Source organism: Notolepis coatsorum (genome assembly GCF_963971535.1).
Source record: "Notolepis coatsorum genome assembly, contig: SCAFFOLD_152, whole genome shotgun sequence".
Taxonomy (NCBI): Eukaryota; Metazoa; Chordata; class Actinopteri; order Aulopiformes; family Paralepididae; genus Notolepis; species Notolepis coatsorum.
Window position 1 is genome coordinate 332,089 of NW_028169776.1, and position 27,427 is coordinate 359,515.

The following is a 27,427-nucleotide window of genomic DNA, read 5'->3' on the forward strand; positions in this document are numbered from 1 at the left end:
TGGACCACGTCTTATCACCTATGGCGCAGGTCTCCACAGGACCAAAGACAACGTATCAGACAAATCAAATCCACAGTTACTAAACAAAAACAAAAAAAACATAAGCCATATATTGCAATGCCAACCAGAAAGTTGCTGTCTGGTCTTTAAGATTGCATAATTACAGTGATGGCCAGTGGCTTTTTTCTTTTTCTTCCTTTTTATTTTTTTTTACATTCAGTTTAATATAATTACAAAAACACTTAACACTCATCAGGAACCGACAGAGACACACGTGATTCCTATAGAAACGTGAAGACGTGGCGTCTTATCGCCGTGGTGATCAGCTGATCCGCGGCGTCTTCGACCGCCCTGCGTCTGCGGAGCGCGGGTAAAACGGCGGCTCTGTCTCAGCCGGGGGGGGGGGGGGGGGGGGGGGGCGTTTAGAGGGTCTCAGGGGTTCTGTGGAGTCGGAGGTCACGAGGGGTCCTGCCTCATGTTATCGGTCAGGCTGAGTGTCTCCAGCTGCTGAGCGCGCTCAGAGTGGACCGTCGCCAAGGAGCGGTTCTCCTCCTCCAGCACCCGGAACTCCTCGTCGAGACGGGCGATCTCCATGGCCACCTGCTCGTCCTCCACCAGCTCTGCCAGCAGCTTCTGCCTGGGGGGGGGGATTGGTAGTATGAGAGAATGATCTTATTTCTTAACCCTTTTCACTGCCACGCTACCAACGGGTTAACCCTTTCACTGCGACAATACAGAAGGTTAACCCTTTCACTGCCACGCGACAAAGGGTTAACCCTTTCACAACCACACTATCAATCAATCAATCAATCAATAAAAAAAAATTATATAGCACATTTAAACATGACACTTGTCAACCAAAGTGCTTCACAATGGATGCTTGGTTCATACACATACAGCTCATTATAGTAATATTCCACAATTATTACATTGATAGTAATAATGGCACACAGTCATAAATTCACCAACATGCGCACTGCCATGTTTGGCGCGGAGCGGGGGGGGGGGGGGTAGGGGGGGGGGCTGGGGTTGACGAGACAGCCTTGGCTCCCCCCTCCAGCCCGCATACGAGTTAGCTGCCATCGTGAGGCGCTGGGCCATACACGTAGGAGGGGGGAGGGGGGTGGGGGGGCCCTTTCAATACCACAACAAGTTTGTGTTTGCGTGTGTTCATGCCACTTGGCTAAAAGGGGGCGTGGCAGTGGGAATGGCCTATCGCAAAAACATTGCAGCTATTATGAATTTGAGCTTGTATGCTTGTATGTCTTGTGTAACGCTTTCACTACCACACCCTTTCACTACCACACTTGTTGTGTGGTAGTGAAAGGATAACCTTCTGTAGTGTGATAGTGAAAGGATAACCTTCTGTAGTGTGGTAGTGAAAGGTTAACCTTCTGTAGTGTGGTAATGAAAGGGTTAACCGTCTGTAGTGTGGTAGTGAAAGAGTTAACCTTCTGTAGTGTGGTAGTGAAAGGGTTAACCTTCTGTAGTGTGGTAGTGAAAGGTTAACCTTCTGTAGTGTGGTAGTGAAAGGTTAACCTTCTGTAGTGTGGTGGTGAAAGGGTTAACCTTCCGTATTGTGGTAGTGAAAGGGTTAACCTTCTGTAGTGTGATGGTGAAAGGGTTAACCTTCCGTAGTGTGGTAGTGAAAGGGTTAACCTTATGTAGTGTGGTAGTGAAAGGGTTAACCTTCTGTAGTGTGGTAGTGAAAGGGTTAACCTTCCGTATTGTGGTAGTGAAAGGGTTAACCTTCTGTAGTGTGATGGTGAAAGGGTTAACCTTCTGTAGTGTGGTAGTGAAAGTGTTAACCTTCTGTAGTGTGGTAGTGAAAGGGTTAACCTTCTGTAGTGTGGTAGTGAAAGGTTAACCTTCTGTAGTGTGGTAGTGAAAGGGTTAACCTTCTGTAGTGTGGTAGTGAAAGGGTTAACCTTCTGTAGTGCAGTAGTGAAAGGGTTAACCTTCTGTAGTGTGGTAGTGAAAGGGTTAACCTTCTGTAGTGTGGTAGTGAAAGGGTTAACCTTCTGTAGTGTGGTAGTGAAAGGGTTAACCTTCTGTAGTGTGGTAGTGAAAGGGTTAACCTTCTGTAGTGTGGTAGTGAAAGGGTTAACCTTCTGTAGTGTGGTAGTGAAAGTGTTACACAAGACATACAAGCTCAAATTCATAATAGCTGCAATGTTTTTGCGTTAGGCCACTCCCAATGCCACGCCCCCTTTAGCCAAGTGGCATGAACACACACACAGACACACAAACTTGACCTCCGTGCCCAATCTCAGCCTCCTAGGGCGAAACCCGTGGCCACTAGAGGGCGACAGACTGTAAAGTGACCTACTAACTACTGTGTAGAGCTGCTGGTCGCAGCTAATAAAATAAATGGTGTCAACCAGGCGGTGAAACCGCGCGCGGGGGGGGGGGATCTAGCGGTCAAACAACTCTTACAGCCAAGTCACGCCGTTTCATCGCTTTAGCAACCTTTCTTCAATCCATGACGTGCAGAGCTGACACAACACACTGGTGGTGACCGGGGTTTAAATACAGTTCAGGGCCAGTGCCATTGATCATCGCTTACATTTGAGATGAAGGGGAGGGGTTGTTTGAGTTATTTTATTTTATTATTATTTTTTTTATGTGGTTCCTGCGATTACATATATATATATTTTTTACACACCTAAACTAAATTAATTCTCTGAAATCCTGTGACAAGTGAGTGTAGAATCTGGCTCCCAAACATGAGGGAAGTGTACAGTGTTGCAATGTAGTGTGTGTGTGTGTGTGTGTGTGTGTGTGTGTGTGTGTGTGTGTGTGTGTGTGTGTGTGTGCGCGTGTGCTTGTGTGCTTGTTTGTGCACAGCTATAATTGAGTATCTCAGAGAAAGAACCATATAATTCCATTAAAAATATTTAGAGGAACAATATTTTCAAACTTTATTATCTAAATGTTAAGTTAGAGTGTTGTGTTCATTCATGGTTAAATACAGTAGAGGTTGAGTACTTTATTATCTAAAGATGGTAAGTTAGTGTTGTGTTCACTCATACTGTAGTTAAAGACAGTAGAGGTTGAGTACTTTATTATCTAAACATGGTAAGTTAGTGTTGTGTTCACTCATAGTTAAAGACAGTAGAGGTTGAGTACTTTATTATCTAAAGATGGTAAGTTAGAGTGTTGTGTTCATTCATAGTTAAAGACAGCAGAGGTTGAGTACTTTATTATCTAAAGATGGTAAGTTAGAGTGTTGTGTTCATTCATAGTTAAAGACAGTAGCGGTTGAGTACTTTATTATCTAAAGATGGTGAGTTAGAGTGTTGTGTTCATTCATAGTTAAAGACAGTAGAGGTTGAGTACTTTATTATCTAAAGATGGTGAGTTAGAGTGTTGTGTTCACTCATAGTTAAAGACAGTAGAGGTTGAGTACTTTATTATCTAAAGATGGTAAGTTAGTGTTGTGTTCACTCATAGTTAAAGACAGTAGAGGTTGAGTACTTTATTATCTAAAGATGGTAATTTAGAGTGCTGTGTACATTCATAGTTAAAGACAGCCGAGGTTGAGTACTTTATTATCTAAAGATGGTAAGTTAGTGTTGTGTTCACTCATAGTTAAAGACAGCCGAGGTTGAGTACTTTATTATCTAAAGATGGTAAGTTAGTGTTGTGTTCACTCATAGTTAAAGACAATAGAGGTTGAGTACTTTATTATCTAAAGATGGTGAGTTAGAGTGTTGTGTTCATTCATAGTTAAAGACAGTAGAGGTTGAGTACTTTATTATCTAAAGATGGTGAGTTAGAGTGTTGTGTTCACTCATAGTTAAAGACAGTAGAGGTTGAGTACTTTATTATCTAAATATGGTAAGTTAGAGTGTTGTGTTCACTCATAGTTAACGACAGCAGAGGTTGAGTACTTTCTTGTGGACTTTACAACAGCAACAACACAACACAGGCTGTCCAAACAGAAGACTTATGGTTCTTGGGTGCAAGGGTTCATTGTGTGCAGAGACCGTATGTGAGTGCAGTACGTGACAGTATGTATGTTTCCGCAGCATATTGAAAGGAGAGGGCTATGTTTCTGCCCGCCTGCCTCGTCATATTCCTATCTGAGCTCTCAAGGCCAGACCTCGTCCCACGAGAGCCCGTGGCACCCCGCGGAGCGGCCTTGATGTTCTCTATTTAGGAACTGTAAAAGGACAGTGAGGAGTGCCCAGGGACCTGAAAATCCCTCCGCTAAGACCACCACCAGTTGCTGAGGACACAGGGGACAGTGTGTGTGTGTGTGTGTGTGTGTGTGTGTGTGTGTGTGCGTGATTGTTTGCACAAATGCGTGCATGTGTGTGTGTGTAGAGTAGAGTAGGAAAGTTTCACTCTAGAAATAAACAACTGACATATACGGACATAAAGAAATCCTAAAAACAACGCTGTAGGCCACTCTAAAAATAGCTTTTAAACACTATTTACGGACAAAAAGCAAAAAAAAGACAATTCACACGGTGTGAATTAATCTTCCTTACCGGGAAAAAGAAGCAGAAACAAAACAAATAAACAGGAGCAAAGCATTAACACAGCGGCTTCAGGCATTTAAATGAAAAAGAAGCATCAAGGACAGTGAGGTGGCAGGCTCAAGCATTTACATTACTTTTAAATTTCACACAAACTTTATTAATTGCATCAAGATCAATAAAATAGTTTTGAATAGAACGTTGTCACTCCTGATGTCATTATATAAACCGTGTGTGTGTGTGTGTGTGTGTGTGTGTTCTCTCATGCATGAGTGTTCGCCTCAGCGTGTGTCTGTGTGTCTGTGCGTGTGTGTTAGCATAATGTGTGCATGCACACATATGTCTCTCTCTCTCCTAGGCCAATGGTAGGGATTTACAGCAGGGGTAATGTTTACCCTGGTGCTACTGTCACCCGTGTAAAAGCCACAGACTCATCCGCTTAGCCCTCCGTACCCAACCTCAAATTTGATTTGATTTATGGGAAGTGCGCTTACCGTCTTCTCCAGAGTCAGACAGGAAGATAGAGACCAGTTTCCTCTCTGTGCGTTCAGTAGGAAGCTATCCGGCTGCAAGCTAACCTAGCTTAGCACAAATTAATTAAAACCTCTCCCGGGGTTTTAAGCAAGGCCAGTGGTCCGTATCCGCTTCCATTCATTTGTGCTAAGCTAGGCTGGCATGCAGCCGGATAGCTTTCTGCTGAACACACAGGAGAGAAAATCGGTGTCGATCCTCTGGTCTGACTCTGGCGAAGACGGTAAACGCATTTCCCATGATGTTGCCGCATTCCTTTAACACTTTCCGTGCCAGCAGGGGGAGCCAAAGATAGCGCTTGAGTGCCGGGCGCTGTAGTCAATGGGAGAGCGATCACATTTGCGAACGCATAAACTATATCTTAAATTATGGCTATGTGTCTAATACGCCCGTCGCTTATCAATGACTTGTTTGCAGTCAACATTGTCGAAATGGATTGTTTTTTTAATCGGTTATACCATTTTGAAAAACGCTTGTTTTTTAAAACGTTCAGAAAAAAATAATATTCTGCAGGAATCGCGCTTTACTGGAATACACAAAACACGTTGTCATTTTCGGCCTATTTATGAATCGTTTTCAAATAAACACTAGATTATCGATAGTATATGTGTACTTATGCACGCTATAGAAGCGGGCTGAAAAATCGATTCTCTTATTTCCTGATCAGCACACACACACTCACAGCCACACACACACATATGGGACACGCTGATATATAGGTGAAAAAAGCTCTGATTATCCCAAGACTGGTAAAATTGATTCCTTACCTCAGATCAGATGTTTTCCAAAAAGATTATTCCAATTCCTGATCGCCATTCCAAATATCGATCGCGTTTATTGATCCAACGCTGGGTGGTCGAAAGACATATTCCACGCTGTTCTGAGGGTGGGCAATGACTGGGATCGTCTCCAGTTACATGCCTGATAAGTAAAATGTGGAATCCGGAGTCTTTTTTTACCAACCATTTCATTCAGTCCATTCCCAATGGGTGCAATACCATCCGGAGAGACGATATGGGGCGGTATTTCCCCTGTTCGAGCTCGAAGACCAGTCCCAGTGGTAACGTGAGGCTAGATTGATGAAATATGAATGGAAATCGCTAATAAAAAAATAACGATTAAAAACGAGATTTCTCGTCGCCTGGCACTTCAACGGTTGGCATGAACTAACGAGATTTCTCGTGGCTGGCACTCAAAGTGTTAAGAGCATTTATGGCAAATCCATTTATCGTTTGGGAAATTATATTAAAATCAGCCTTCAACCATTACCAACAACACGAGAGCCATTTTGCCTGGTCTCTATTCAGACCATGTTGGTTAGAATGGTGGAATACGCAGGCGATATTTTACATGTCTGCACTTTATGTGCTCTTTTTTCTGTTGTGAAGCACTTTGAGCTGCAGTTTCCGTATGAAAGGTGCTATTAGGGGTGTAACGATGCATCGATTAATCTAAATGCATCGATTCTAATGTGTTCGATTCGATGCATCGATTTGAATATGTTAGAATCTATTATAATTGAAATTAATCGATTTTTTTTTAAATGTATTTATTTATTTTTTCTTTTATGTTTTTTTTGTGTGTGTATTGTTTTTATTGACCTATAGTCCATTCATGCTGAGTGAATCAGTTCTCCCAGCCACATTTGTGTATTCAATTTCTTTTGGGGAATTAACTGATAGAAAATGTATCGAAAATGTATCGAATAGAATCGAATCGAATCGTGGTCAAATGAAGAGATTTCATGATGCACTGAATCGTTGCCTGAAGAATCGTAAATCGAATCGAATCGTTGTGAGGTCGATTCGTTACACCCCTAGGTGCTATACAAATAAAGTTTATTATTATTATTATAAATGTGGGCGGAGGCCTCACTCACCTGCTGTCCTCCAGTGTGGCGATGTCGTGCTGGACCTGGTGGAACTCGCGGGCCATCCTGCAGTGCTCCCGGTACACCTGCACACTCTCCCTCAGAGACACGCAGGGCGGGACCGGCTGAGGACACCAACCAACCAGAGACGAGAGGGACGAGAAATAACAGGAAATATCTCAGGTTCGATTTGGAAGAACGAGGCACAACATGGGTAACGTGGGTAAATGGTGCATTTATATACATTTACATTTACATTTAGTCATTTAGCTGAGACGCTTTTATCCAAAGCGACTTACAAGTTCATGTACGACAAGTCATCAGGAAGGGCACAACTCTATCAGCTGAGTAACAATGTTCATCAAAGTGTTGAGTGCTACAGTGTAAGTTAGTTTATTAGGACAAGTGCATGACAGTAAGGTTAGTTAGGGTTAGATTTAATTTTTTATTAAAATTTTATTTCAGATAATGGCTGAAGAAGTGCGTCTTTAGTCGACGGCGGAAGATTGGACGGGATTCGGCTGTCCTAACTGGGGTGGGTAGTTCATTCCACCATTGTGGGGCAAGGACTGAGAATAGCTGGCTTCTCCTTGATGACCCTCCCGGAGCTCGGATAGGAGTAGGTCTGAGGCGACCAGAAGATGCAGAGCGTAGGGGTCTTGAGGGTGTGTAGTTACCGTAATTCCTCTAATAGTAACCGGTATTCAATTAAAAACCGGGTCTCTATTAATGACCGGGTGCGCTGTTGAGCTAAGCAATTATAAGCCGGCCTCCTAATACAAGCCGGGTTTCATGTATATTAGAGGAATTACGGTATTTCCCTCAACGGATTTACCATAGGCAATATATTTTGTTATTGTTGTTATATGCTGGCCTGGCTGTGCAGTAAATACCATATAATGGTATGGTGTTAATGTTTACCAAGAGAGTAAGCCTACCTCAGAATTGTATAAAACAAAGTTATTATTATTATTATTATTATTATTATACCAGTATTGTGCACTATTTTACTTTATTTAACTTTTTTTGACCATCTGTAATTGCACTGTTTACTACCGTATTTCATACAGTACTTGCTTGGTTTCAATAAATGAACCCAGTACATTTTACTGGGTTCAAACTGACACAAAATGTTGATTTATTCATTATGATCTGTTTGAAAATTAGAAATATAGGCCTCTCTCTTATACATGCCTCCTCCTAATACAAGCCTGGTATCCGCTACAGTTGAAACAAATACAAGCCGGGGTTACTATTAGAGGAATTACGGTAGTTAGAGACCATTGACCGGAGGTAGGCGGGAGCGGTTCCCTTTGCCGCACAGTATGCCAGGTCGAGGGCCTTGAAGCGGAATAATATAACTTGAGAACTAGAGACTCACATCACCGCACTGACTATCTTGTATTTTGCACTAGAGACTCATATCACTGGACTCTCATCACTGGACTATCTTTTGTTTGTACTTTTCTTTATGTTATATTGTATTTGTATCTATACTTTAAGTGTATCTATAGTGTATATAGATACTGGACTGTATAGGACTGTGAAGCTATGAATCCCCCCCCCTGTACCCCCCCCCCCCATGCTGCTTTGACACCCGAATGTCCCCAAGGGGATTAATAAAGGATCATCTTATCTTATCTTAACTCTTTTATCCAAAGTGCTTTACAACTTATGCCTCAAATTCACCCGTTCAGTCACACATTCCCACACCGACGGCGGAGGCAACCAATGCAAGGTGCCAACCTGCTCATTGGGAGCAGTTAGGGGTTAAGTGTCTTTCTCAAGGACACTTTGACAACGCTGCCCGGGAGGAGCGGGAATCGCACCGGGACCCTCCGGATTACCAGACGACTGCTCTCTCATGAAACTAAAATGTATAGGCCTAAAAGATGTTGCAGTAAATTGGTTTAGATCCTACCTCACAAACAGAGAACAGGTGTGGGAGAGGCTCTGTCCACAGTTAGAGAGGTCACATGTGGGGTACCACAAGGCTCTATTTTAGGGCATTTATTGTTTTTAATCAACAACATGCCAGCAGCAGTGTCATGCAGAACAATGATGTATGCAGACGACTCCACATTACTAGTATCAGGAAAAGACACAAAGATTGAGGAAACTCACAGTCTTTAGTTAGAGACTGGTTGATCGACAACAAGCTGTCACTACATCTAGGAAAGACAGAATCCATCCTATTTGGCACACATAAGAGGCTCAAGAAATGTGAGAAAATCAAGGTACAGTGTGAAGGAAACATAATCGAAAGCAAAACAATTGTCAAATATCTTGCCGTTTCCCTGGACCAAGCTGTTGATGGGGAGGAAATAGCAACCACGGCTCTATCCAAGATCTCAAAGAAGCTGAAATTCCTGTATCGATACACACACTTTCTTAAAAAAAAAAAAAAAAACGTTTAGTAACATCACTCACACAATGTCACTTTGACTACTCTTGTTCCACGTGGTATAGTGGCCTTTCACAAAAGCTTAAGAACAAATGACAGGTTGCACAGAACAACGTCATTAGATACATGCTAAATGCTCCTCCCAGGACTCATATCGGTCCCACAGAAAGGAAAAAAGTAGGGTTAACTTATTACCAGTCGAGGATAGAGTCAAACAATTAAAACTAAACCACATGTATGATATAGTTAATGGTAGAGCCCCACAGTACATGTCCTCAAATGTGGACATGATAAGAAATAAACACCACCGTAACACGTTCCTGGTGTAAAGAGTAAGACGGCCAGAAACTCATTATTTTACACTGGTATCTCCATTATGGAACAGCCTGCCTTTGCACATCAAGCAAAGCCAGACTAAAGCTTTTTTTTTTTCATTTTATTTTTTAAACAAAGGTAAAGGTGCTAGGTTTGAGATTTTTAAAAATGTTCCATCTTCTCTTAGTGTAGTAGCAGGGTTGTGTTTGTTTTTTTATTGTTTTTACTGGTATCGTGTTTTTCTATTGTGTTTTTCCTAGGGCTGTCAGTTTATCGCATTAATTTGATTAATTAATTACACAGCAAATTATCGCGTTATGAAAATTAACTCAAAATTTATTAAAAAAATTATAATAATAATAATTTATTTGGGCGGTCAGGTGGCGTAGCGGAGATTGCGTTCTTCACCAACGCCGGAGATGCTGGGTTTGAGCCCAGCTCCCGGCGTTGTCACCAGCTTGGCTGGCCGTTCACACTAATACAATTGGCAGTATTAGAGGGTGGGGAAAGCTGGCGGGGTGGGTCCTGGGCGGTGTGGACAGCGACCCCTACAGTTCGGTCGGGGCGCCTGCTCAGCGAGGGTAGGATCTGGAGAGAGGTAGTGCGACCTTCCACACGTTACACTCTCCCAGTGAGAATCTGAGCGGCCAGGCTGGCTGCCGGCAGGCTGCACATGCGTCGGAGGAAAACATGTGACAGTCTCCGGCCTCTCGGACCAACAGTAGGGGGGGTGCGCAACAACCAGGAAGGGGGTTGGGAATTGGCATAACGACTAACAGTGGGATGGGAGAAAAATCGGAAAAAGGAGGACAAAAAAATAATAATAATAATAATTTATTTAAATATTTTTTTATCTCATTCATTCCATAAGAAGGTAGAATACACATTTACAGACTTTTTTTTAATATGGTCCATTTGCATGTTCTTGGTATCTGAATCTAGGGACATCTATGGATCTCAGGGAATGTATTCCCAGTGTCAGAAATACTGTGTCTAGGCTTGAGTAAATTGTAATGAACCAAATGAGAATATCAATGACATTTTTTTTTATCTTTGACTGTGAATAACACCATGCAAAAATTTACCAGACCTGAACAATCTAAGCCAATGAATAAATGGAAGATGATTAAACGGAAGGTTTTGTAGATACAGTACTGAATTCTGCCATCCGGACACATGCCATTTGAAATATGATTATAGAATATAGAATATCAGGCCTAAAATGGTTATGCGATTAAAATGCGATTCATTAATTACAAATCCTGTAATTAATTAGATGCATTTTTTTTTATCGCCTGACAGCACTAGTTTTTACTGTTTTTTTTTAAATGTTTTCCATCGAGGACCACTTTGGAAATACGTGTTTTATGTAATGCTTTTAAGTGCAATCCTCTGGAGTGCAGGGTCGTGATACTGTACTTCAATGTTGTGTATGATACTGTGGTTTTCCAAATCAAATCAAATCAAATAAAAAACTCCCTCCTGAGCCAGAAGACATCTGGGCGTCCACCATTTAGAGATGCAACAAGTACATAACAGAATCTTAGGTCTCATGTCGAAGTGTTTGTTCGTTGTAAATAATAATAATCACATCAGGAGGGTTGGGTATCGAACTAGATCGATCTGTACCAGATTTCGGTATACATGTTTAGTATGAGGGTGTAATATTACTAGACAAGTGGGAGCCTTTTCCACAAATATATATATATATTACTGTCCCGTCTCTTGGGTCTTTGGAAAGACCAGACTAGGTCAGAGGAGTTTGATAGTATTTTCTGAGGATGGCCAGATAATGTTGATATTTAAACATTTTAAAACATAATACATGATCATGGCATTTATTTTGTGTGGTGTGTTACAACAATAAATAACTAAATTATCATTTATCTTATATTATAATGATATATTATTATAATTATAATATAATTATAAATATTAAAATATTGAGAAGTGTGGACTTATTATTATTATATATTTATATATATATATATATATATATATATATTAGTGCTGTCAAACGATTAAAATATTTAACTCGATTAATCGCATGATTGTCGATAGTTAACTCGCGATTAATCGCAAATTAATCGCATTTTTTTTTTTTATACCTTAAACAGATCTTTTTCAAGTTCCAAGTTTTAATACTCTTATCAACATGCGAGTCAACAAATGCTTGCTTTGTGCAGCCATTTAACACAAAAGGATGACCCTCATGCATTGCAAATTTGCATCAAATTCAAAACAGAGTGATGCACAAAATAACTTAAAAGAAAATAATTATTTAAAACAATGAATAAAGTGTGCATGAAATAATAGGGGAAAGAAAACGTTAGGAACTTGTTACATTCACACACACAAGGGCTGATTAATCACACACCCCCCTCTCTCCCTCACACACACACTCTCCCAGCTCTTTTTCTCTTTTGCCCCTTCCTCATCTCTCTCACCCCCCTCTCTCTCTCTATATCTCACACACACACACACACACACACACACACACACACACACACACACACACACACACACACACACACACACACACACACACACACTTCAGAAACAAACATAGTATCAATGAGAGCATCAATAATACACCTGAGTGAAGTCTAGTAAAAAAAAAAAAAAAAATAAAAAATGTTATATATATATATATTTTTTTTACAACTGAAATATATTGTTTTGTTATTACATAGAGAGTTAAGTACTGAAAACTAATTCCAGGAACTGATACTGGTACCGGTTCAAATGAAAACGGTACCCAACCCTACATATCAGTCCTCAGTTGTTTCAGGCCATGTGTTAGGGATTGTAATGCGACCCCAATTGCACGACACAGACAGGTAATCAGAGTTAGCCAAAACAAGGGCATAATTTATTCACCACAAAAAAGCGGCACTGTCCCTTTAAGGGAGAACTCAAAACACACAGGTGAATCTTCTAGAGTCCATGAATGAAATTAAAGTTCTGAGTCTGGTCCTGTTCAGACTCACCAGAACACTTGCCGACGGGCAACACAGCAAACGGGGTCCATGAAAACGGAGTGAGAAACATAGGCATCCTCCCGTGGAAGCATTGAGAGCGATGACGATGTCTCACACCAGGAACGAGGCCCACGGAGAGAGAGAGTAGGGCAGTGGATGGCACGACGTCTCACCCCAGAGACGCGGCGGTAGACGGAAGCAACATCTATGCTTTGTGCAAAAGCCAACGTGGCCTTCAGTTTCTGCAACGATTTCAACCGGAGCGTAGCAGATATGTTCCCTGACTCTGCCTCTGCTCAGAAGTACTCGGCTGGGAAAACTAAAAGCCATCAAAGGTAAGATGATGAATGAATGAAAACTTTATTTAACAGATTGCAGAATGGGTACAATACAGTACGGCTCAATACACACAATTGTTAAGGGGATGCAGACCAGAGAAAGACTTTCATCTTGTTTACATCAGGGTCCCCTCCCCCTATTTGGTGGCAGACTAGCTAGCAGCTAACGTTACTAATGAAGAGACAATATACTAGCCTAGGTTTACCCTGCTTTCTGTTAAATGGCTGCTGTGAAAAGGATCTATAGATAAGACTGTTTTGCTAATATAAAGGACAATCAAATCTAATCATTGGACTCTTTTGCTCAACAGGTGCCATAGCTGTGGAGTTCGATGACGACGTTACAAGCTAAAGCTCAGCCTTTTTCATTGTTGTGCGACGATGCAAGAGACCCCCACAGGGGATGAAGTCGTATCCCCCATCCATTCCAGAGTGATAAGACAGTCTAATTAGATTAGATTCAAATGTATTGTCATTATACAGTACAACGAAGACATTTGGCATCCAACCAGAGTGCAAATGTAACAGTAAAGTGCAATAGTAATATACAATACTAATCAGATGTATGTACAGTACAGATCACTGCCTATTTTTATTGTATTTTGCACAATCAATGCGGGCGTGACCACCTGTATTTCACTATGTATGTGACAAATAAACCTCTTGATTCTTCTTGAGTTGTAGTATTAATATGTAGCCTACAGTGATGAAGGTATAAAGACACTATGGTAATACATTGATTGATTGCTAACTTTAACAGATTTCAGAATGGGTACAATACAGTATGGCGCAATACACAATTGTTAACACTTTAAGGACCAGCCACGAGTTTATACGTGTTACGGTGCCATGCGTTGTGGTCACCAGAGCCACGAGTTAACTTGTGGCGAGTTGTTATTGTTTTATTCCATATTAATAACGCTATTAACGTCCCCGATCGACTTGCAGGACCTACCCGCATATTTGATTTTCGAAACATGCAATACCGGCCAGATCCGCTTAGGGGCGCCATCGCTCCACTGCAGTATCATTGAGGGCGATTGAAAAAAAAAGAAATCTGTCTGTGGGCGTTTCATATGAGCCTCGATCCCAGCCGAACATCTTTGATCCCGTTACCGAACGCAGATTTCAGCCTGGAATAATAGGATTTATGATTAGCCAATGGACATATTGATCTACCAGATTCCGATGACTAATGACGAAATGCTGCCGGCGATCACATGGGCTGACGGTAGGATACTAAATTACAGCTGGATTGGACATTGTTTTAAAACGCAACGTGATCGATCAGTGAAAATGGCTACTTGAACGCACACTGTATTGCTAATCAATAATAGTAATCGGCGCCCCCCGCCGCCCCCATTTCATCCATAGATGCTCTGTAATAGTCCGGATGCTACGCAGTTTGTTTTATTTCATTCGTATATATACAGCAGAAATGGCGTTTGATATAACGTGACTAGCCTTTAGCCTATTATCTAGCTCCCCAGAAAAAAGACTAGGCGAAAACTGCGATAAACCTTATATTCACGGCGCTATAAAATGACAACCAACCGATGGATATTCTTTAAGCCATTATGAAGGCACGGTTTATGCACTCAAGTGACAATGAGAATGGACAGATAGCAATACTATAAAGTATATATATAGCTGTTAGAAAGTACATCGGTTTGCGCGGTTAGGTGGCGTAGCAGAGATTGCGTTCGTCACCAACCCCGGAGCTGTGAGCTGGATTCGCCTGTTCGAATCCAGCTCACAGCTCCGGGGTTGTCACCAGCTTGGCTGGCCGTTCACACTAATACAATTGGCTGTATTAGAGGGTGGGAGAAGCTGGCGGGGTGGGTCCGGGTCGTTGTAAACAGCGACTCCTACAGTTCGGTCGGGGCGCCTGCTAAGCGCGGATAGGACCTGAGTGGGATAGTGTGATCCTTCCACACGCTACGCCCTCTCGGGGAGGATCCGCGCTGCCAGGTGAAAAGAAGCGGTTGATTGGCTGGACGTGTGTCGGAGGAAGCACGTGATAGCCTCCACTCTCCCAGATGATCTGACTGTGGGGGGTGCGCAGCGACCAGGAAGGGGATTGGGAATTGGCATACGACTAACATTGAGATGGGAGAAAATTGGAGGAAAATGGAGGGGGAAAAAGAGCAAAAAAAAAAAAAAAAAAAGTACATCGGTTTGTTGACAAAGCATTGTCCTCCAGCCATATATTACACTGCAAGCCGTGGTCGTCAATGTGTTAACACTTTCACTGCCACTCACGAGATATCTCGGAATTATTAATATCTCGTTGAAAGCCACTCACGAGATTTCTCGGATTTTTTTCTTTTCTTTTTGCGATCTGAAATCATATTGCATCACGCGAGCCTACCCTAGTATACCCGAGTGCCGCCGGCGATCAGATGTGGAAAAAAGCGCCCCCTATCGTCTCCCAGATGACATAAGGGATTTTGGAATGGACTCAATGAAAATGGATGGGGGTGGGCGTGCGTGTATGTATAATATTGATCATCTAGTGTTTATTTGAAAACGATTCATAAATAGGCCGACAAATATCAACGTTCTGGAATATTCCAGTAAAAGACGTTTATCATAGAATGCCCCAGAATGGACTGTTTTTTACCTCAAAACGGGTGCTTTTCAAAATGCTCTCAAACGGAAATGAAGCTATAAAAAAACAATCTGCCTTGACAGCACTGACTGGAAAAGGATTATTTGATAAGCGACGGGCAGATTAGACACATAGCCATAATTTAAAACATAGATTAGGCGATATTAACGATAACATTAAAGTGGATGGTGGCATTGAAGCGCTAACTCTGGCGCCACCTCGTGGCAGTGAAAGTGTTAAGGGGATGCAGACCAGAGAAGGACTTCTTCCCCCATTTTCAATTCATCATAACATTTATGTATGAATTGTAAGATTTCAATAAATATGAACATGTTAATGCTACTGTATACTACTACATAAAGTGAATTTATACTGAATTTGTCTTACACTTCCATTAATTTAATGCAGGGATGTTCACAGCATTTCACTTTCACACTTTTTTACATTTACAGATTACAACCTTTATTTAATGGTTAATATTTTGATAAAAGGTAATTTACTGTATTTTTATAGCATTTACACTTAAAGTAGGAAAACAAAAGTAATCTGTAAAATAATACAGTGAATTTCCTGTGAAAAAACATTTATTTTTTACAGTTTACCCTTGAAAACTTCAGATTGTAGAATGGCTGGGTACATACAGGTTTTGTCCAGCAGATGGAAGCGATGAGGCAGCTCCATTGGGAGGGGGCGGGGCCAGGTGGGAGGGGGCGGGCCAGGGGGAAGGGGCGGGGCTCAAATGTGCACGTTTTTTCACCTGCCAATGTTGACAGATATGGTCACAGGTGCGTGAAGTAGAAAAGCGACATGCCCCCTCGTTGGGCAGCATGCAGTCCTTTCCAGCCCTCACACCATGGTTACACTGGGCTAACACAGCAACGTTTTGTTGTTGAATGATTATGTTTGCATGTCCAAGTTAAAAAGAAACGCAGTTTTGGCAGGAAAACGCGGTTCCCTAGTGGGAACGCTGAAAAGGTGTTTTCGTTTTGGAAACTCGCCGACAATGGTGCCATGTAATCTGCGCAAGCCGGATACGGAGCCGTTCCACCCAATGCCCATGCACAGTAGAGACCCACAAGGTTATTTCCAGTGTTTACAGCAGAGATGTCCCAAGTAGCTATGGCTACCAACGTGTTGTCAAGTTATTGTCATAAGGAGCCCAGTCCAAGCTACAACAGTCTGCATTCCCTTAACAATTGTTTGTATTTAGCCGTATTGTATTGTACCCATTCTGCAATCTGTTAAATAAAGTTTACATCCATTCATTCTGCTAGCATTAACGTCACTACGCTGCTAGCCACAATGCTATACTGTTATAATGGCATATCCCAATCACGTTAGCACGTAAGCTAACAAAATCTGCGATATTTTTGTGAGACTAAACTCTGCTCTTGGTGGTCAATTGTGTTGATGTTAGTTTTGTTTCATCAACAAATCATCAACAAATGAGGCAGAACACACAGTGAATGTATCCGTTTTTGTTTATTGCACTTTATTTCTTGCTGAAAAATAAATGCTATGTAGCTAAATGGCTCATGCGAGGTATAAAGATGGTGGCTCTCTGAGATTTTGAGCAGGATGTGGAGTGACGCGTTCAACCTTTTCTGATTGGTTGAAAATGGCCTTCATGTTTGAACTACATCGCCACCTACTGCTTTGGCATTGTACTACATGTATATAGAAGACGTGACAAAACGACGTCTAACTTAACTCTTAGTTGCCTGCCAATACGCAGCATTCTCAAAAGCGAAATGAAACGAAATGGCCCTAGTGTAACCGCAACCTCAGTTATTTTTAGTCACCCCTCGAATATAGTAAAATTGCATTGAATAAGACCAAAAACCACATCTTTTCACACTCTGGAACCCTTTGGAGGGACATACACAATGCTGTGAAGGGCTGGATTCAGCCTGCCTACTTAGTTCAGCTATGGGGAGGGTGGGGGGCGCGGCGATTGATTGAATGAAAATTGTATTTGAAAATTGTAACAGAGATTTTGGAATGGACTCAATGAAAATGGATGGGGAAAGAAATCCGGTACTCCACATTTTCCAGTCCACTGATCCAGCCGGGGTTACCACAGTTCATTCTGGAGCCTCTCAGTGCCGCGGAATCATGTGTACTACTGTATCACGTTGGATCCATACACTTATCGATTTTTTCGAATGGTGATCAGGAATTGGAATATACCAGTTGGATACCATCTGATGTCAGGTAAGGAATCTATGTTATCAGTGTTAGGATAATCAGACTAATTTTGTGAAATGGGCTCTTTCGGTTTCACTGTAAAAGTCCAAGAGGAAATGAACGCGGCGATTATCCGTGCGCGGCTCGAATGTGCTTGCGTGCACGTATAATATTGATCATCTAGCATTTATTTGAAAACGATTCATAAATAGGCAGACGAATATCAACGTTCTGGAATATTCCAGTAAAAGACGATTATCATAGAATGGCCCAGAATGAACAGTTCTGTCTCATTAGGGGCTCTGCTTGGCATCACTCTGCACTCTCTCGCGTACGTGCACGCGCACTGAATAAATTCCACAAATGTACCTTTAATACCAGTATTAGTCTGACCACACCCCTCATCAGCTTACCTTCATAAGCAGGTGTGTGGTCACCTGCTCTCCTCCTTCTCGCTTTCACCACAAGGAAGTGCCTGGTAGTACCCCACTTGACGTGTTGTTAGTTGAAAAGAGTTGTGACGAGTTTACATTGTGCTTAATTTTTTCTTCTCTCACATCTGTTGTAAAGAAAAGGTTTGGGTCATAATGTATTCCGCGGAGAGTAGACCCGCTAGACCTACTCTTCACCAGCGGTTCTCCATTCCCGCCTCCGTCGTGCGCCTTGGTGCTGGGCTGTTGCCACTTTCGTGGTTGCCGACCCAGCCCAGGAGGCAGCCGATGGATAGTTTGCCTCTCCGAAGAGCCGAGGAGTCGGTGCCGTCGCTCCGGCGATGGCCTGATCTCGACTCTGGTTCCTCTGGTTCCAGGGAATCGCCCGTTGGTGAACGGGGGGTTGTCTTGGAGCCAGAGGATTTGCGACGCAAACTTTTCGCGTCTGCCCGTTCACGTAGTAGGATGGTAGCGTGCAGACGCGAACGGCCTGGGTTTGGGGAACTGCTGGAGACCAGCGAAGATGCGTCCGGCTCTGGATTTCCGATGGAAACTGAGGACTTCATGGAAGAGGCGGACGGATTTTTGTATGATGGCCCCGTGGAGGAGAGTATCCCTCCTCAGGAGACCCCGGAGGGGGGGGAAATGGCTCCATGGGGCTCCCTGTTCGAGGATGTCGAGGAACCACCTTGGCCTCATCAGCAGGATGCCCTACTGTCGGCCACATCAGACTGTGGCTCCTTAACCAGTCGCAGCCTGCTGCATGTGAGGGATGCAGGGTCGGTGGAGGAAGGTCCGCAGGGGGAACTGCGGGCTTTGTTTCCCGAGCTCATGGCGGTAGCCGCCGCCGCAAACGGCGTGCCGCTGCCATTGCCTGCACCTGTCCCTGATGATCTCATAGGTCATCCCTGGCAGCGTCCCCCAGTGAGAGGGGTGGACGTTGTCTACCCATTTTTCCCCTCAATGGGGGCCTATGTTCGTCGGGGTCAGGCGGTGTCCAACATCATGGGACTAACTCCCGCCTACGTACCAGTTACGCGGGTGTCGGGGTTGGTCAAAGGTATGGGGGAGGGCGTGCCTCGGCTTGACACTCCGATGGCCGCTCTCCTCTGTCCGGATATGGTGTGGGAACCCCTATGCAAGCCGGTCCTCCAGGGGAAATCGGCTAGGCGATTGGCTTATTGGGGTGACCAGTCATTCATCGCTGGTACACAATCGCTGGCTGCGGCGTCTAACATCGCCCACCTGGCTAGATTTGTATCGGGGATCATGACGGGCGGCACGGATCTGAACGAGGTGAAATGCGATCAGATCACCCAGGCGGCGGGAGCTGTCCTGCACCTTTCCCAGGTGCTGGCCATAGCCATGGGGAAAGTGCGCGCCCTGGCCACCCTGGGCCAGCGTCATCTTTGGCTGGAGCAGGCCCGTGTGCCAGAGAAGAAGAGAGCTCCTCTTCTGACGGCCGCCCTCTCCGACGCTGGCCTGTTCGGGAAGGCCCTGCGGTTGATGACCTCAACATGCAGAGAGATGGCAGAGGAGAGGTCCATTCTCCAACCCCATTTTCCGCCTCCCGTCTTTGCCGGTGGAGTCAGAAGGCTTCCGCGACGTCAAGCTGTCTCCGTCGCCGCTACCACTGCCTCCGCCGCCGCTGCTGGCCCTTCCAAGAGGGCCAGGGGACGAAACGGCGCTTCTGCCACCGCCGGCCCATCCACGACCGGAGGAGACGGTAGGGAACGTCGTGTCCAGCAGACAGTAACCTACCGTCCCTCCGGGGCTCCTCGGGGTGGCAAGACTCGAGCGGCGCGAGGTGGCAGACGCCGCTGAGTGACTTTTCCCCTCTGTATCCCCTCTCTTTTACACCCTCCCCGGCCCCTCTATGATTTTGTGCCTTAGAACACGTTATAAATAAAAAAGTTCCCCGATATAAGGGGGACTGTGTTTTGGCCGAACAAACTGTGTGTTTCTTCAACAATACATATGGTGGGGTTGTGTATATATGAATCTGCCCTTTTACGTTGTGAGATGAGTCGTGTTGGGTTACGAGGTTAAGCAAGGTCTGCAACATACACTCAGTAATAGGTTCTATTAGCTTGATGCTCCACATGCAGGTAGAAACTGGTGTTATTCCATTACTTGAACTAAGTATGTGTCTCACAATGCTGTGTTGTTTAGTTGCAGTAATACTCGTACACGCACATTCCACGGCCTAGCCGTTTACTCTCGGTCAGCGTTTTTTGCTATGTACGACATAGTCAACGGGTGTAGGATTCACACACAGGCGACTTGTGTTTTGTTGTAAAATCCTGTTCACATTTTTGTGGGTAGCGGGCATTGTATTAGCTTATGCTATGCATTGCATTCTACCGGAGGTTTTCAAAATGGCTACGGTTGTTTTCTGTGTGTAGGGTATGAAGTGTGTTTTCGTGAGGGGGTGTCGAATAAACCCCTCCTTTTCCCACTTGATTGGTTTAGGGGATTTTTGATCTCTTCTGCTGAGCCAGTCACGGCCAAGCCGGTGGGACGTCTTGGCAGGGGGGGGGGGGGGGGGGGGGGTTATTCTGCCGACTCCTATTACAAGACAGGAGCCGGCAGGTTTCCCCGCCCGTTGTAGCGGTGTTGCTATGGCGACGCCTTCCATGAGTTGAGGTGTCTTAAAGGTGTCGAGTTAGAGCGTAGGGCTCACAGTTCTGCTGCGCCCGATTTATGTGTGAACTTGAGTCGGTTGGTCACGTGACTCACAGTTGGCATATCTTTTTCATGACTATAAACTCATGTGGGAAGGTGTTTCTGGGAGGGTCTGGTCTTACACTCTGATTAAAAGGAGTGACTGGATTTAAATCATGTGAAAACGGGTTTTTTACTCCCAGCTGTGCAGTAGGTTCATACGGGTGATGCTTTTTCTTTATTATTATAAAGAGTTGGATGTCTATATGGATTGGAAATTAGGGTCCCTGATGGGAACAAGACTAACGTCTTTCTCAGGTCTGCCTCCCCTTACCTAATTGTGTGTATTGCGCCGTACTGGGTTGTACCCTTTCTGCAAAAGTTTTCATTCGTTCATTCATGGAGTGGATTGCATCTCGCCCCTCTTGTCGTTCCCCTGGGCGTTTTGGGGATTCAATAAACAGCCTATTGTTGATGTGGGTATGTCAAAACGCACACGTAGTGCTAGCTCAGGATGTTCTGTTGGACATTGGCTGACTGGCGCGCCTTGATTGCTTGGGGTTAAAACAGCGTTTTTATGAAGCAATTGGGATGGGGGTTTTTTCCTCTTCCGACACCCTGTGTGGTTGTCGATGGTTTCCCGTTCATGTCAGGGGATGATAACGGAATGGATCTGGACATATGGGGAAGGGTCTCACGCCCTGGGGGTGGGCCGCCGGGCGCGGTTCGTACCGAAACGTCTGGGTGGCACCTTCTTTTTATGTTTTAGGATCAACACGCATATCTGCCCCTTCTCCTGGGTTTGGCAGGTCGGCGTAGTTAGGGCACGGGACTGGTTCTGGTCGCGCTGGTCCAGATCAGTTAAACCCGTTGTCCGCCGGGGATGCAGATCTGCTGTTCTGGTACCCTGAGGGACTTGGGCTTTTTTCAGGGGGAAAATATGCTAGGTCGGTCCGGGTGTCACAGGGTTGAGTGTTATGGAATCCTTGTTGGGTACATTGTATTCTACACTGTCGTAATGGCTTACGGCCGTGCCGACCTGTACGCGCCCGATCTCGGCCGCCATGCAGGTTGGTCTTGGTTGGTACTTGGTTGGGTGACCTCCTGGGAATACCGAGTGCGGGGTGCTGGGGCTGGTCTTCCATTTTTACGCTCTTCTCTTGCGCTTGGCGAAGAGGGGCCTGTTGGGGTGTTTTTAGCCTCCTCGGGGGACCCTGTGCTCCCCGTATCACCGGGCCCGGTCCGGGGTAATGTTTCGTTGACCCGTAGGCCCGGGATAACCCTGTTGGAAACCGGAACACGGGCTGCGGCAGTGCCGCAGGTGTGTTTTGGGGTTTCTTTCCTGAGGGGTTATGGGACCAACCATTGCATAGGGTAACGCCTGGGTGGTTGGTTCTCTGGTGTGTTGCTGCAGTGTCAACTCCCGGGTTCACCGGTTGAGGGTGCCCCTGCACGTTCATGACGTCTCCGGACGTGTCAGCCTTCTCTGTGGAGGCTTGGTTATGCGACAATGCCAGCATACGCCCCTTCCGCCGGGGCGGCTGTGTTCAGCTGTCCTTTCTGGCGCCTGTCTCGTCCGCAGTCTCCAGGCTAGGGTTAACAGCCTGTTGCCTGGTCTTTTTTCCCGGTGCACTGCCTGCTTCCGTTGGTTAACTCTTGTGTGTTACGGCCATGCTGTCTGCCTGTTGCAGGGCCAGTGTGCCAGGCGGTGTACTGTTGGGGAGGACAGGGCCCGCTCGGCTGAGGGGCCTTTGTCCGAATACGCTGGCGATGTGGGGGGCGGGGTCACTAAGTGCCCGCCTGGTGGGGTCTTGATGCTGGCATCATGGACTTCTCCGGGCCCCCATTCCAGGGAGTCCAGTCCTTTTGGTGGGTCTGGGTCTTCCTTCGCGCTCCGCTGCTACGGCCTTGCCACGGGGTTGGGTTTGCCCTTGATCCCGTGATTCTGGGGGCAGTAACGAGGTTGGTTCCCTCCGTTCGTTCCCGGGTGGCATGCGGGTTGTGCGTGGGTGTAGTCGTGGGGTCAAGCCACGGTCTGCTCACCCTGTGCGTTGAGTTGCTTGAGTGCCTCTTCGCGCGGTCGGGTCCGTCGCCCTCTCGGTAAACCTCTAATAGGGAGGGTGCCCTCCATTAGGGGGGGTCGGGGGGGCTCGGCCCTCCCTGTTCTGTTGGTTGTGGGGGGCCTTCAGCGGGGTGTATTTGTCGGCCAGTGGCTCCGCTTGGCCTCCCTTTGTGCAGAGTGATGCCAAGCAGAGCCCCTAATGAGACAGAACGTTAGGTTATGACTATAACCAAGTTCTGTTAATTAGGGGTGACGCTTGGCATCCGACGGCCGCTGCAGCCCTTGACCTCACCTTGTGGTGAAAGCTTGGGAAGGAGGAGAGCAGGTGACCACACACCTGCTTATGAAGGTAAGCTGATGAGGGGTGTGGTCAGACTAATACTGGTATTAAAGGTACATTTGTGGAATTTATTCAGTGCGCGTGCACGTATGCGAGAGTGCAGAGTGATGCCAAGCGTCACCCCTAATTAACAGAACTTGGTTATAGTCATAACCTAACGTTTTTTTACCTCAAAACGGGTGCTTTTCAAAATGCTCTCAAATGGAAATGAAGCGATAAAAAACCAATCTGCCTTGACAGCACTGACTGGAAAAGTATTCTTTGATAAGCGACGGGCAGATTAGACACATAGCCATAATTTAAAACATAGATTAGGTGATATTAAGCGTAACATTGGCGCCGATGGTGGCATTGAAGCGATACCTCTGGCGCCACCTCGTGGCATTCAAAGTGTTAAGGGGATGCAGACCAGAGAAAGACTTTCGTCTTGTTTACATCAGGGTCCCCCATTTTCAATTCATCATGAATTGTAAGTAAGGGTGCAATTAGCACTGTGCAATCCATTCTTTGTGGATCTAGCTCTGTCGTGTGGCAGTGAAAGGGTTAACCCTTTGGTAGTGTGGTAGTGAAAGGGTTAACAACGAGTTTATCCTGCCTTGCCTGCTGTAGAAGACACTGCCCTCTTTTCCCCTGCAGAACCTTTCATCTTGACGAGCAAATAACAACCTAGACGGACTACATTTTAATTCCTGTCAGCTACCAATATTAAAAGTGGCATTTTCTTGGTTAAAATAGGTGGTCTAAATGATAAAGCAATAGCTCTACATTATGACATTCTAACATAGAGTGTCTCGTCGTCAGTAGCATGGGTCTCTCAGTAAACAGGAAATACATTTTCTGAGAACTCCACACTGCAAAAATGGTCTGACAAAAATAAGAAATTAAAACTAGTTTTAAGCAAATGTATCCTTGAAACAAGATATCTAGGGCTCTCTCTCCTGATTGGATAAAGTGGGAACGGATACCAGATCATGTATTTTGTGTTTACTGCATTAAATAATCGTGGGTCCAAGCTGTTCCCTGGCATTCTCTCTTCTGCAAATTCCTCTTTCCTCATCGTTATTTATTTACGTCTCCTGTGAAAAACCTAACGGGGACTTTCACTACTTAAAGACACAATGTCTCTGGTGGTTAGAGACATTTTACAGGGGAATTCCATCACATGCTTTGGTACTAACTCAACAGGATATATGCCCACAATGACGAAAGGAGAAAGAAAGAGGTGTGGATTGGTGCTCTAGAGCAGTGGTTCCCAAACGGAGCCCTCTTGGGGGTGCGTGACATGAAAAAGGCTAATGGCTGTGCTATGGTGTTATTTTACTAAGAAATATAACTAATATACATTATTTCAAATGGGGATTTTCACTGTGTAAATCATGAAATTTACTAAACTTTTAAATAAAAAAACGTACGTTTTAATAATAATAATAAAAAAAAAAGATGTATCCAAAATGCACTTTACTTCCTGCCAAAATGCCATAGGCGCGCGACTGGGACCGGTGTGCTATTATTGTGGCAGCGTATTATGCTCATGTGTTTCCCCCTATACACTTCATGCGTTCTTGGAGGGACACAAAGTTGTCATGGGTGAACCTGTAAACAGCCTAATAACAGAACACCTCAACCAACTCGCTGAGCAGCTACGGACATATTTCCCACCTATGGATGCATCTCAGATGTGGATTCAACCAATATTTTTGTTTTTTGGCCAATTTTGTCCTTTCGTGTGGTGAAGTATTTTATTTTGTTTGTCATACTTTGGTATGTGTTCTTATTGGATTAAACCTGATGCCTTTAATGCACCTATGAATAGAATGGGTTGTCTTTTTTTATGTTTTTTATGTTTAGGTCGGGAGGTGACGGGGGGGTGCATGGCCAAAAAAGTTTGGGAAACACTGCTCTAGAGAATATATATATTCTAAGCAGCTCTCATTCTCTCCAGGGGAAATGTGCTGACGTCAATCCACACCGTCGTCGTCTCAAAGCCTGACGCAAAGGAAATGAGGGAGGAATCTCCTCAGAATTCCACTGGAATTTCCATTTGAGCAAAAGGACACACAGACAGACCGTGTCCACCCCGTGCCAAGCGTGAACCTCTTCCTGTCCCCTGGCTACCTTCAGGATTCAAGATATGTACAGTATTTGTCATATGCACAGTTAAACAGACAAGTTACACCGTACAATGAAAATCTTACTTTGCTAGTCCCCCCCTTCACACAGTATCGCAAAATATAGACTTACACTATAGAATAGAATAGAAATACTTTTATTATCCCGAGGGAAATTTGACAATTTCCTAGAATTAAACATATTAAGAAAGACTTTAATGCTAAAATAAAGAATCTTAAAAAGGATAAATAAAGTAGAAAAACAAGGCACCAGTATTGCACATTCAGTTCCATTCGCCCATTATTCCATATTATTTTCAAATGAACTTAATTCACACAGTGTGAAACATGGAAATCATGTGCTCTCAATTCCTAAAGTGAAACAGAATCTCTGCGATATAGAGAGCACCTCTACCTTTTCATACTCAGACTCTTGCCTTACTTGTTGACGTGTTGTTCTGTTTTTCCTTTGTCTATCCGTTGATTGTTTTTTTTCTGTTTATTTTATACTTTTCTTTGTTCTTAGCTTAGCTATGTGAAGCACTTTGGTTGACAAGCGTCATGTTTAAACGTGCTATATAAATACATTTGATTGATTGATTGATACAACGTGTTAACAACCAGAATAACGCATGCTTGAGAGTTGTATGAAAGCAACTGTTGATTTGGCTGTTGTTGTTCTAATCTGATATATGGTCCAAGTGTCGGTGTAACTTTGACAACCAGTGGTGACTGCTGGAGGTGGAGTGTATTTGTATGTGAAAACACTGACCCTCTTCTATACTCACATCTTTTACTTTTATACTCTACACTTGACCTGCAGCTTGTACTCTTTTCAAACGTCTCATTGAGAACGTAACGTTGTAATGATGACGCCAACTATGGGGGAGCTAGAGGAAGCTTTTTTGCCGTAGCACCCATGTGAAGAAGCTGGATGGTTGTCCTCAACAGCGTCCTGCGCTGACAGTCTCTGGTTGCCTACATCAGCTGCTGGACTACTAGAGGCTCCCAGAAACAGTGGAGGAGGATCAGTAATGCAGCCTTTATCAACTATGCCCCAAAACGGTGGAACAAACTACCCCAAAACATCAGGGAAGCCAACTCACTAGACATCTTCAAAAGACAGCTTAAAACCCATCTCTTTGCTCAGGCATTTCAATGAAACATCAGGGATATCCTGACACAAATTGTACTTACCTGCACTATTCTTACCCTGCCTACTTTTATACACTGTCTGCCTATCGGTTCTATGCTAATTTGATCTCACTACCTCCTACTGTATGCACTGTAATTTAAGACTTCTTACTGATGCACTGCTCTGTTGTATGTTAAATACCCTGTTGTATGTCCGTTCTATTTTATAATTTTTAGACTATTTTTAAACTGAATCATTTTAAACAATTTGTATTATTTGTATTACTGAATGAAACTGTAAACAGAGAGCCTATTGGGATGCTAGATCCTAATGTGAAACACTGTGATTTACCATACCTTGACCTGTCTATCTTTTTTATGCTCGCTTACGCATGTATTTTTTTTACTGTTGTGAAGCACTTTGAACTGCAACCTCTGTATGAAAAGTGCTATACAAATAAAGTTATTATTATTATTACAAGCCACACCGGTAAACCAACTGCCCGTACTCGCTGGTATCGCCCCGGCTACCATCAGACGAGAAGCAGCCACACTGGCCCTTTCCCGCAAGGCACAGATCAGTGCATCCCACCTCCTTCACAACACCACCACAGAGACACCGCGACGTGTGCGCCTAAAGTCACGGCGCCCCTTTTCCATGCAAGCCTACAGGCTACACCACACCACACTTCCAAGGCCTCCTGGGTCCGGACGAGATGGAGGGACCAGTGGAGGTCAGCACAACCATCCATGCTGCACCTCTACATCAATGACCCTCTGGACGTCCCTGGTCAGGACTTGCCCCGGAAGCCTCAATGAAGAGGTGGGGCCTCAAGGACAGTGCCTCATGCGAGTGTGGAGCCCCTGCACACACTGTGGAACATATCATCACCAGTTGCCCCAAAACACCGGCCACCGTATGGAGAACGCGGTCTGATGAAACTGGACGATGAAACGTTGGCCTGGC

The 27,427-nt window shown here is 44.4% G+C and overlaps 1 protein-coding gene across 1 annotated transcript in view; it reads right to left on the reverse strand.

Annotated features, from left to right (window-relative positions):
- Window positions 1–456: 456 nt before the first annotated feature.
- Window positions 457–27,427, reverse strand: part of LOC311248028 (MAP3K7 C-terminal-like protein) — a gene marked incomplete at both ends in the record, with an annotated part of 33,929 nt that continues 6,958 nt past the window's right edge. The window contains 2 exons of the mRNA XM_084338990.1: window positions 457–637; window positions 6,895–7,010. Of these exons, the coding sequence (XP_084195116.1) occupies window positions 457–637; window positions 6,895–7,010 (297 nt within the window). The remainder of the gene's footprint in view (window positions 638–6,894; window positions 7,011–27,427) is intronic.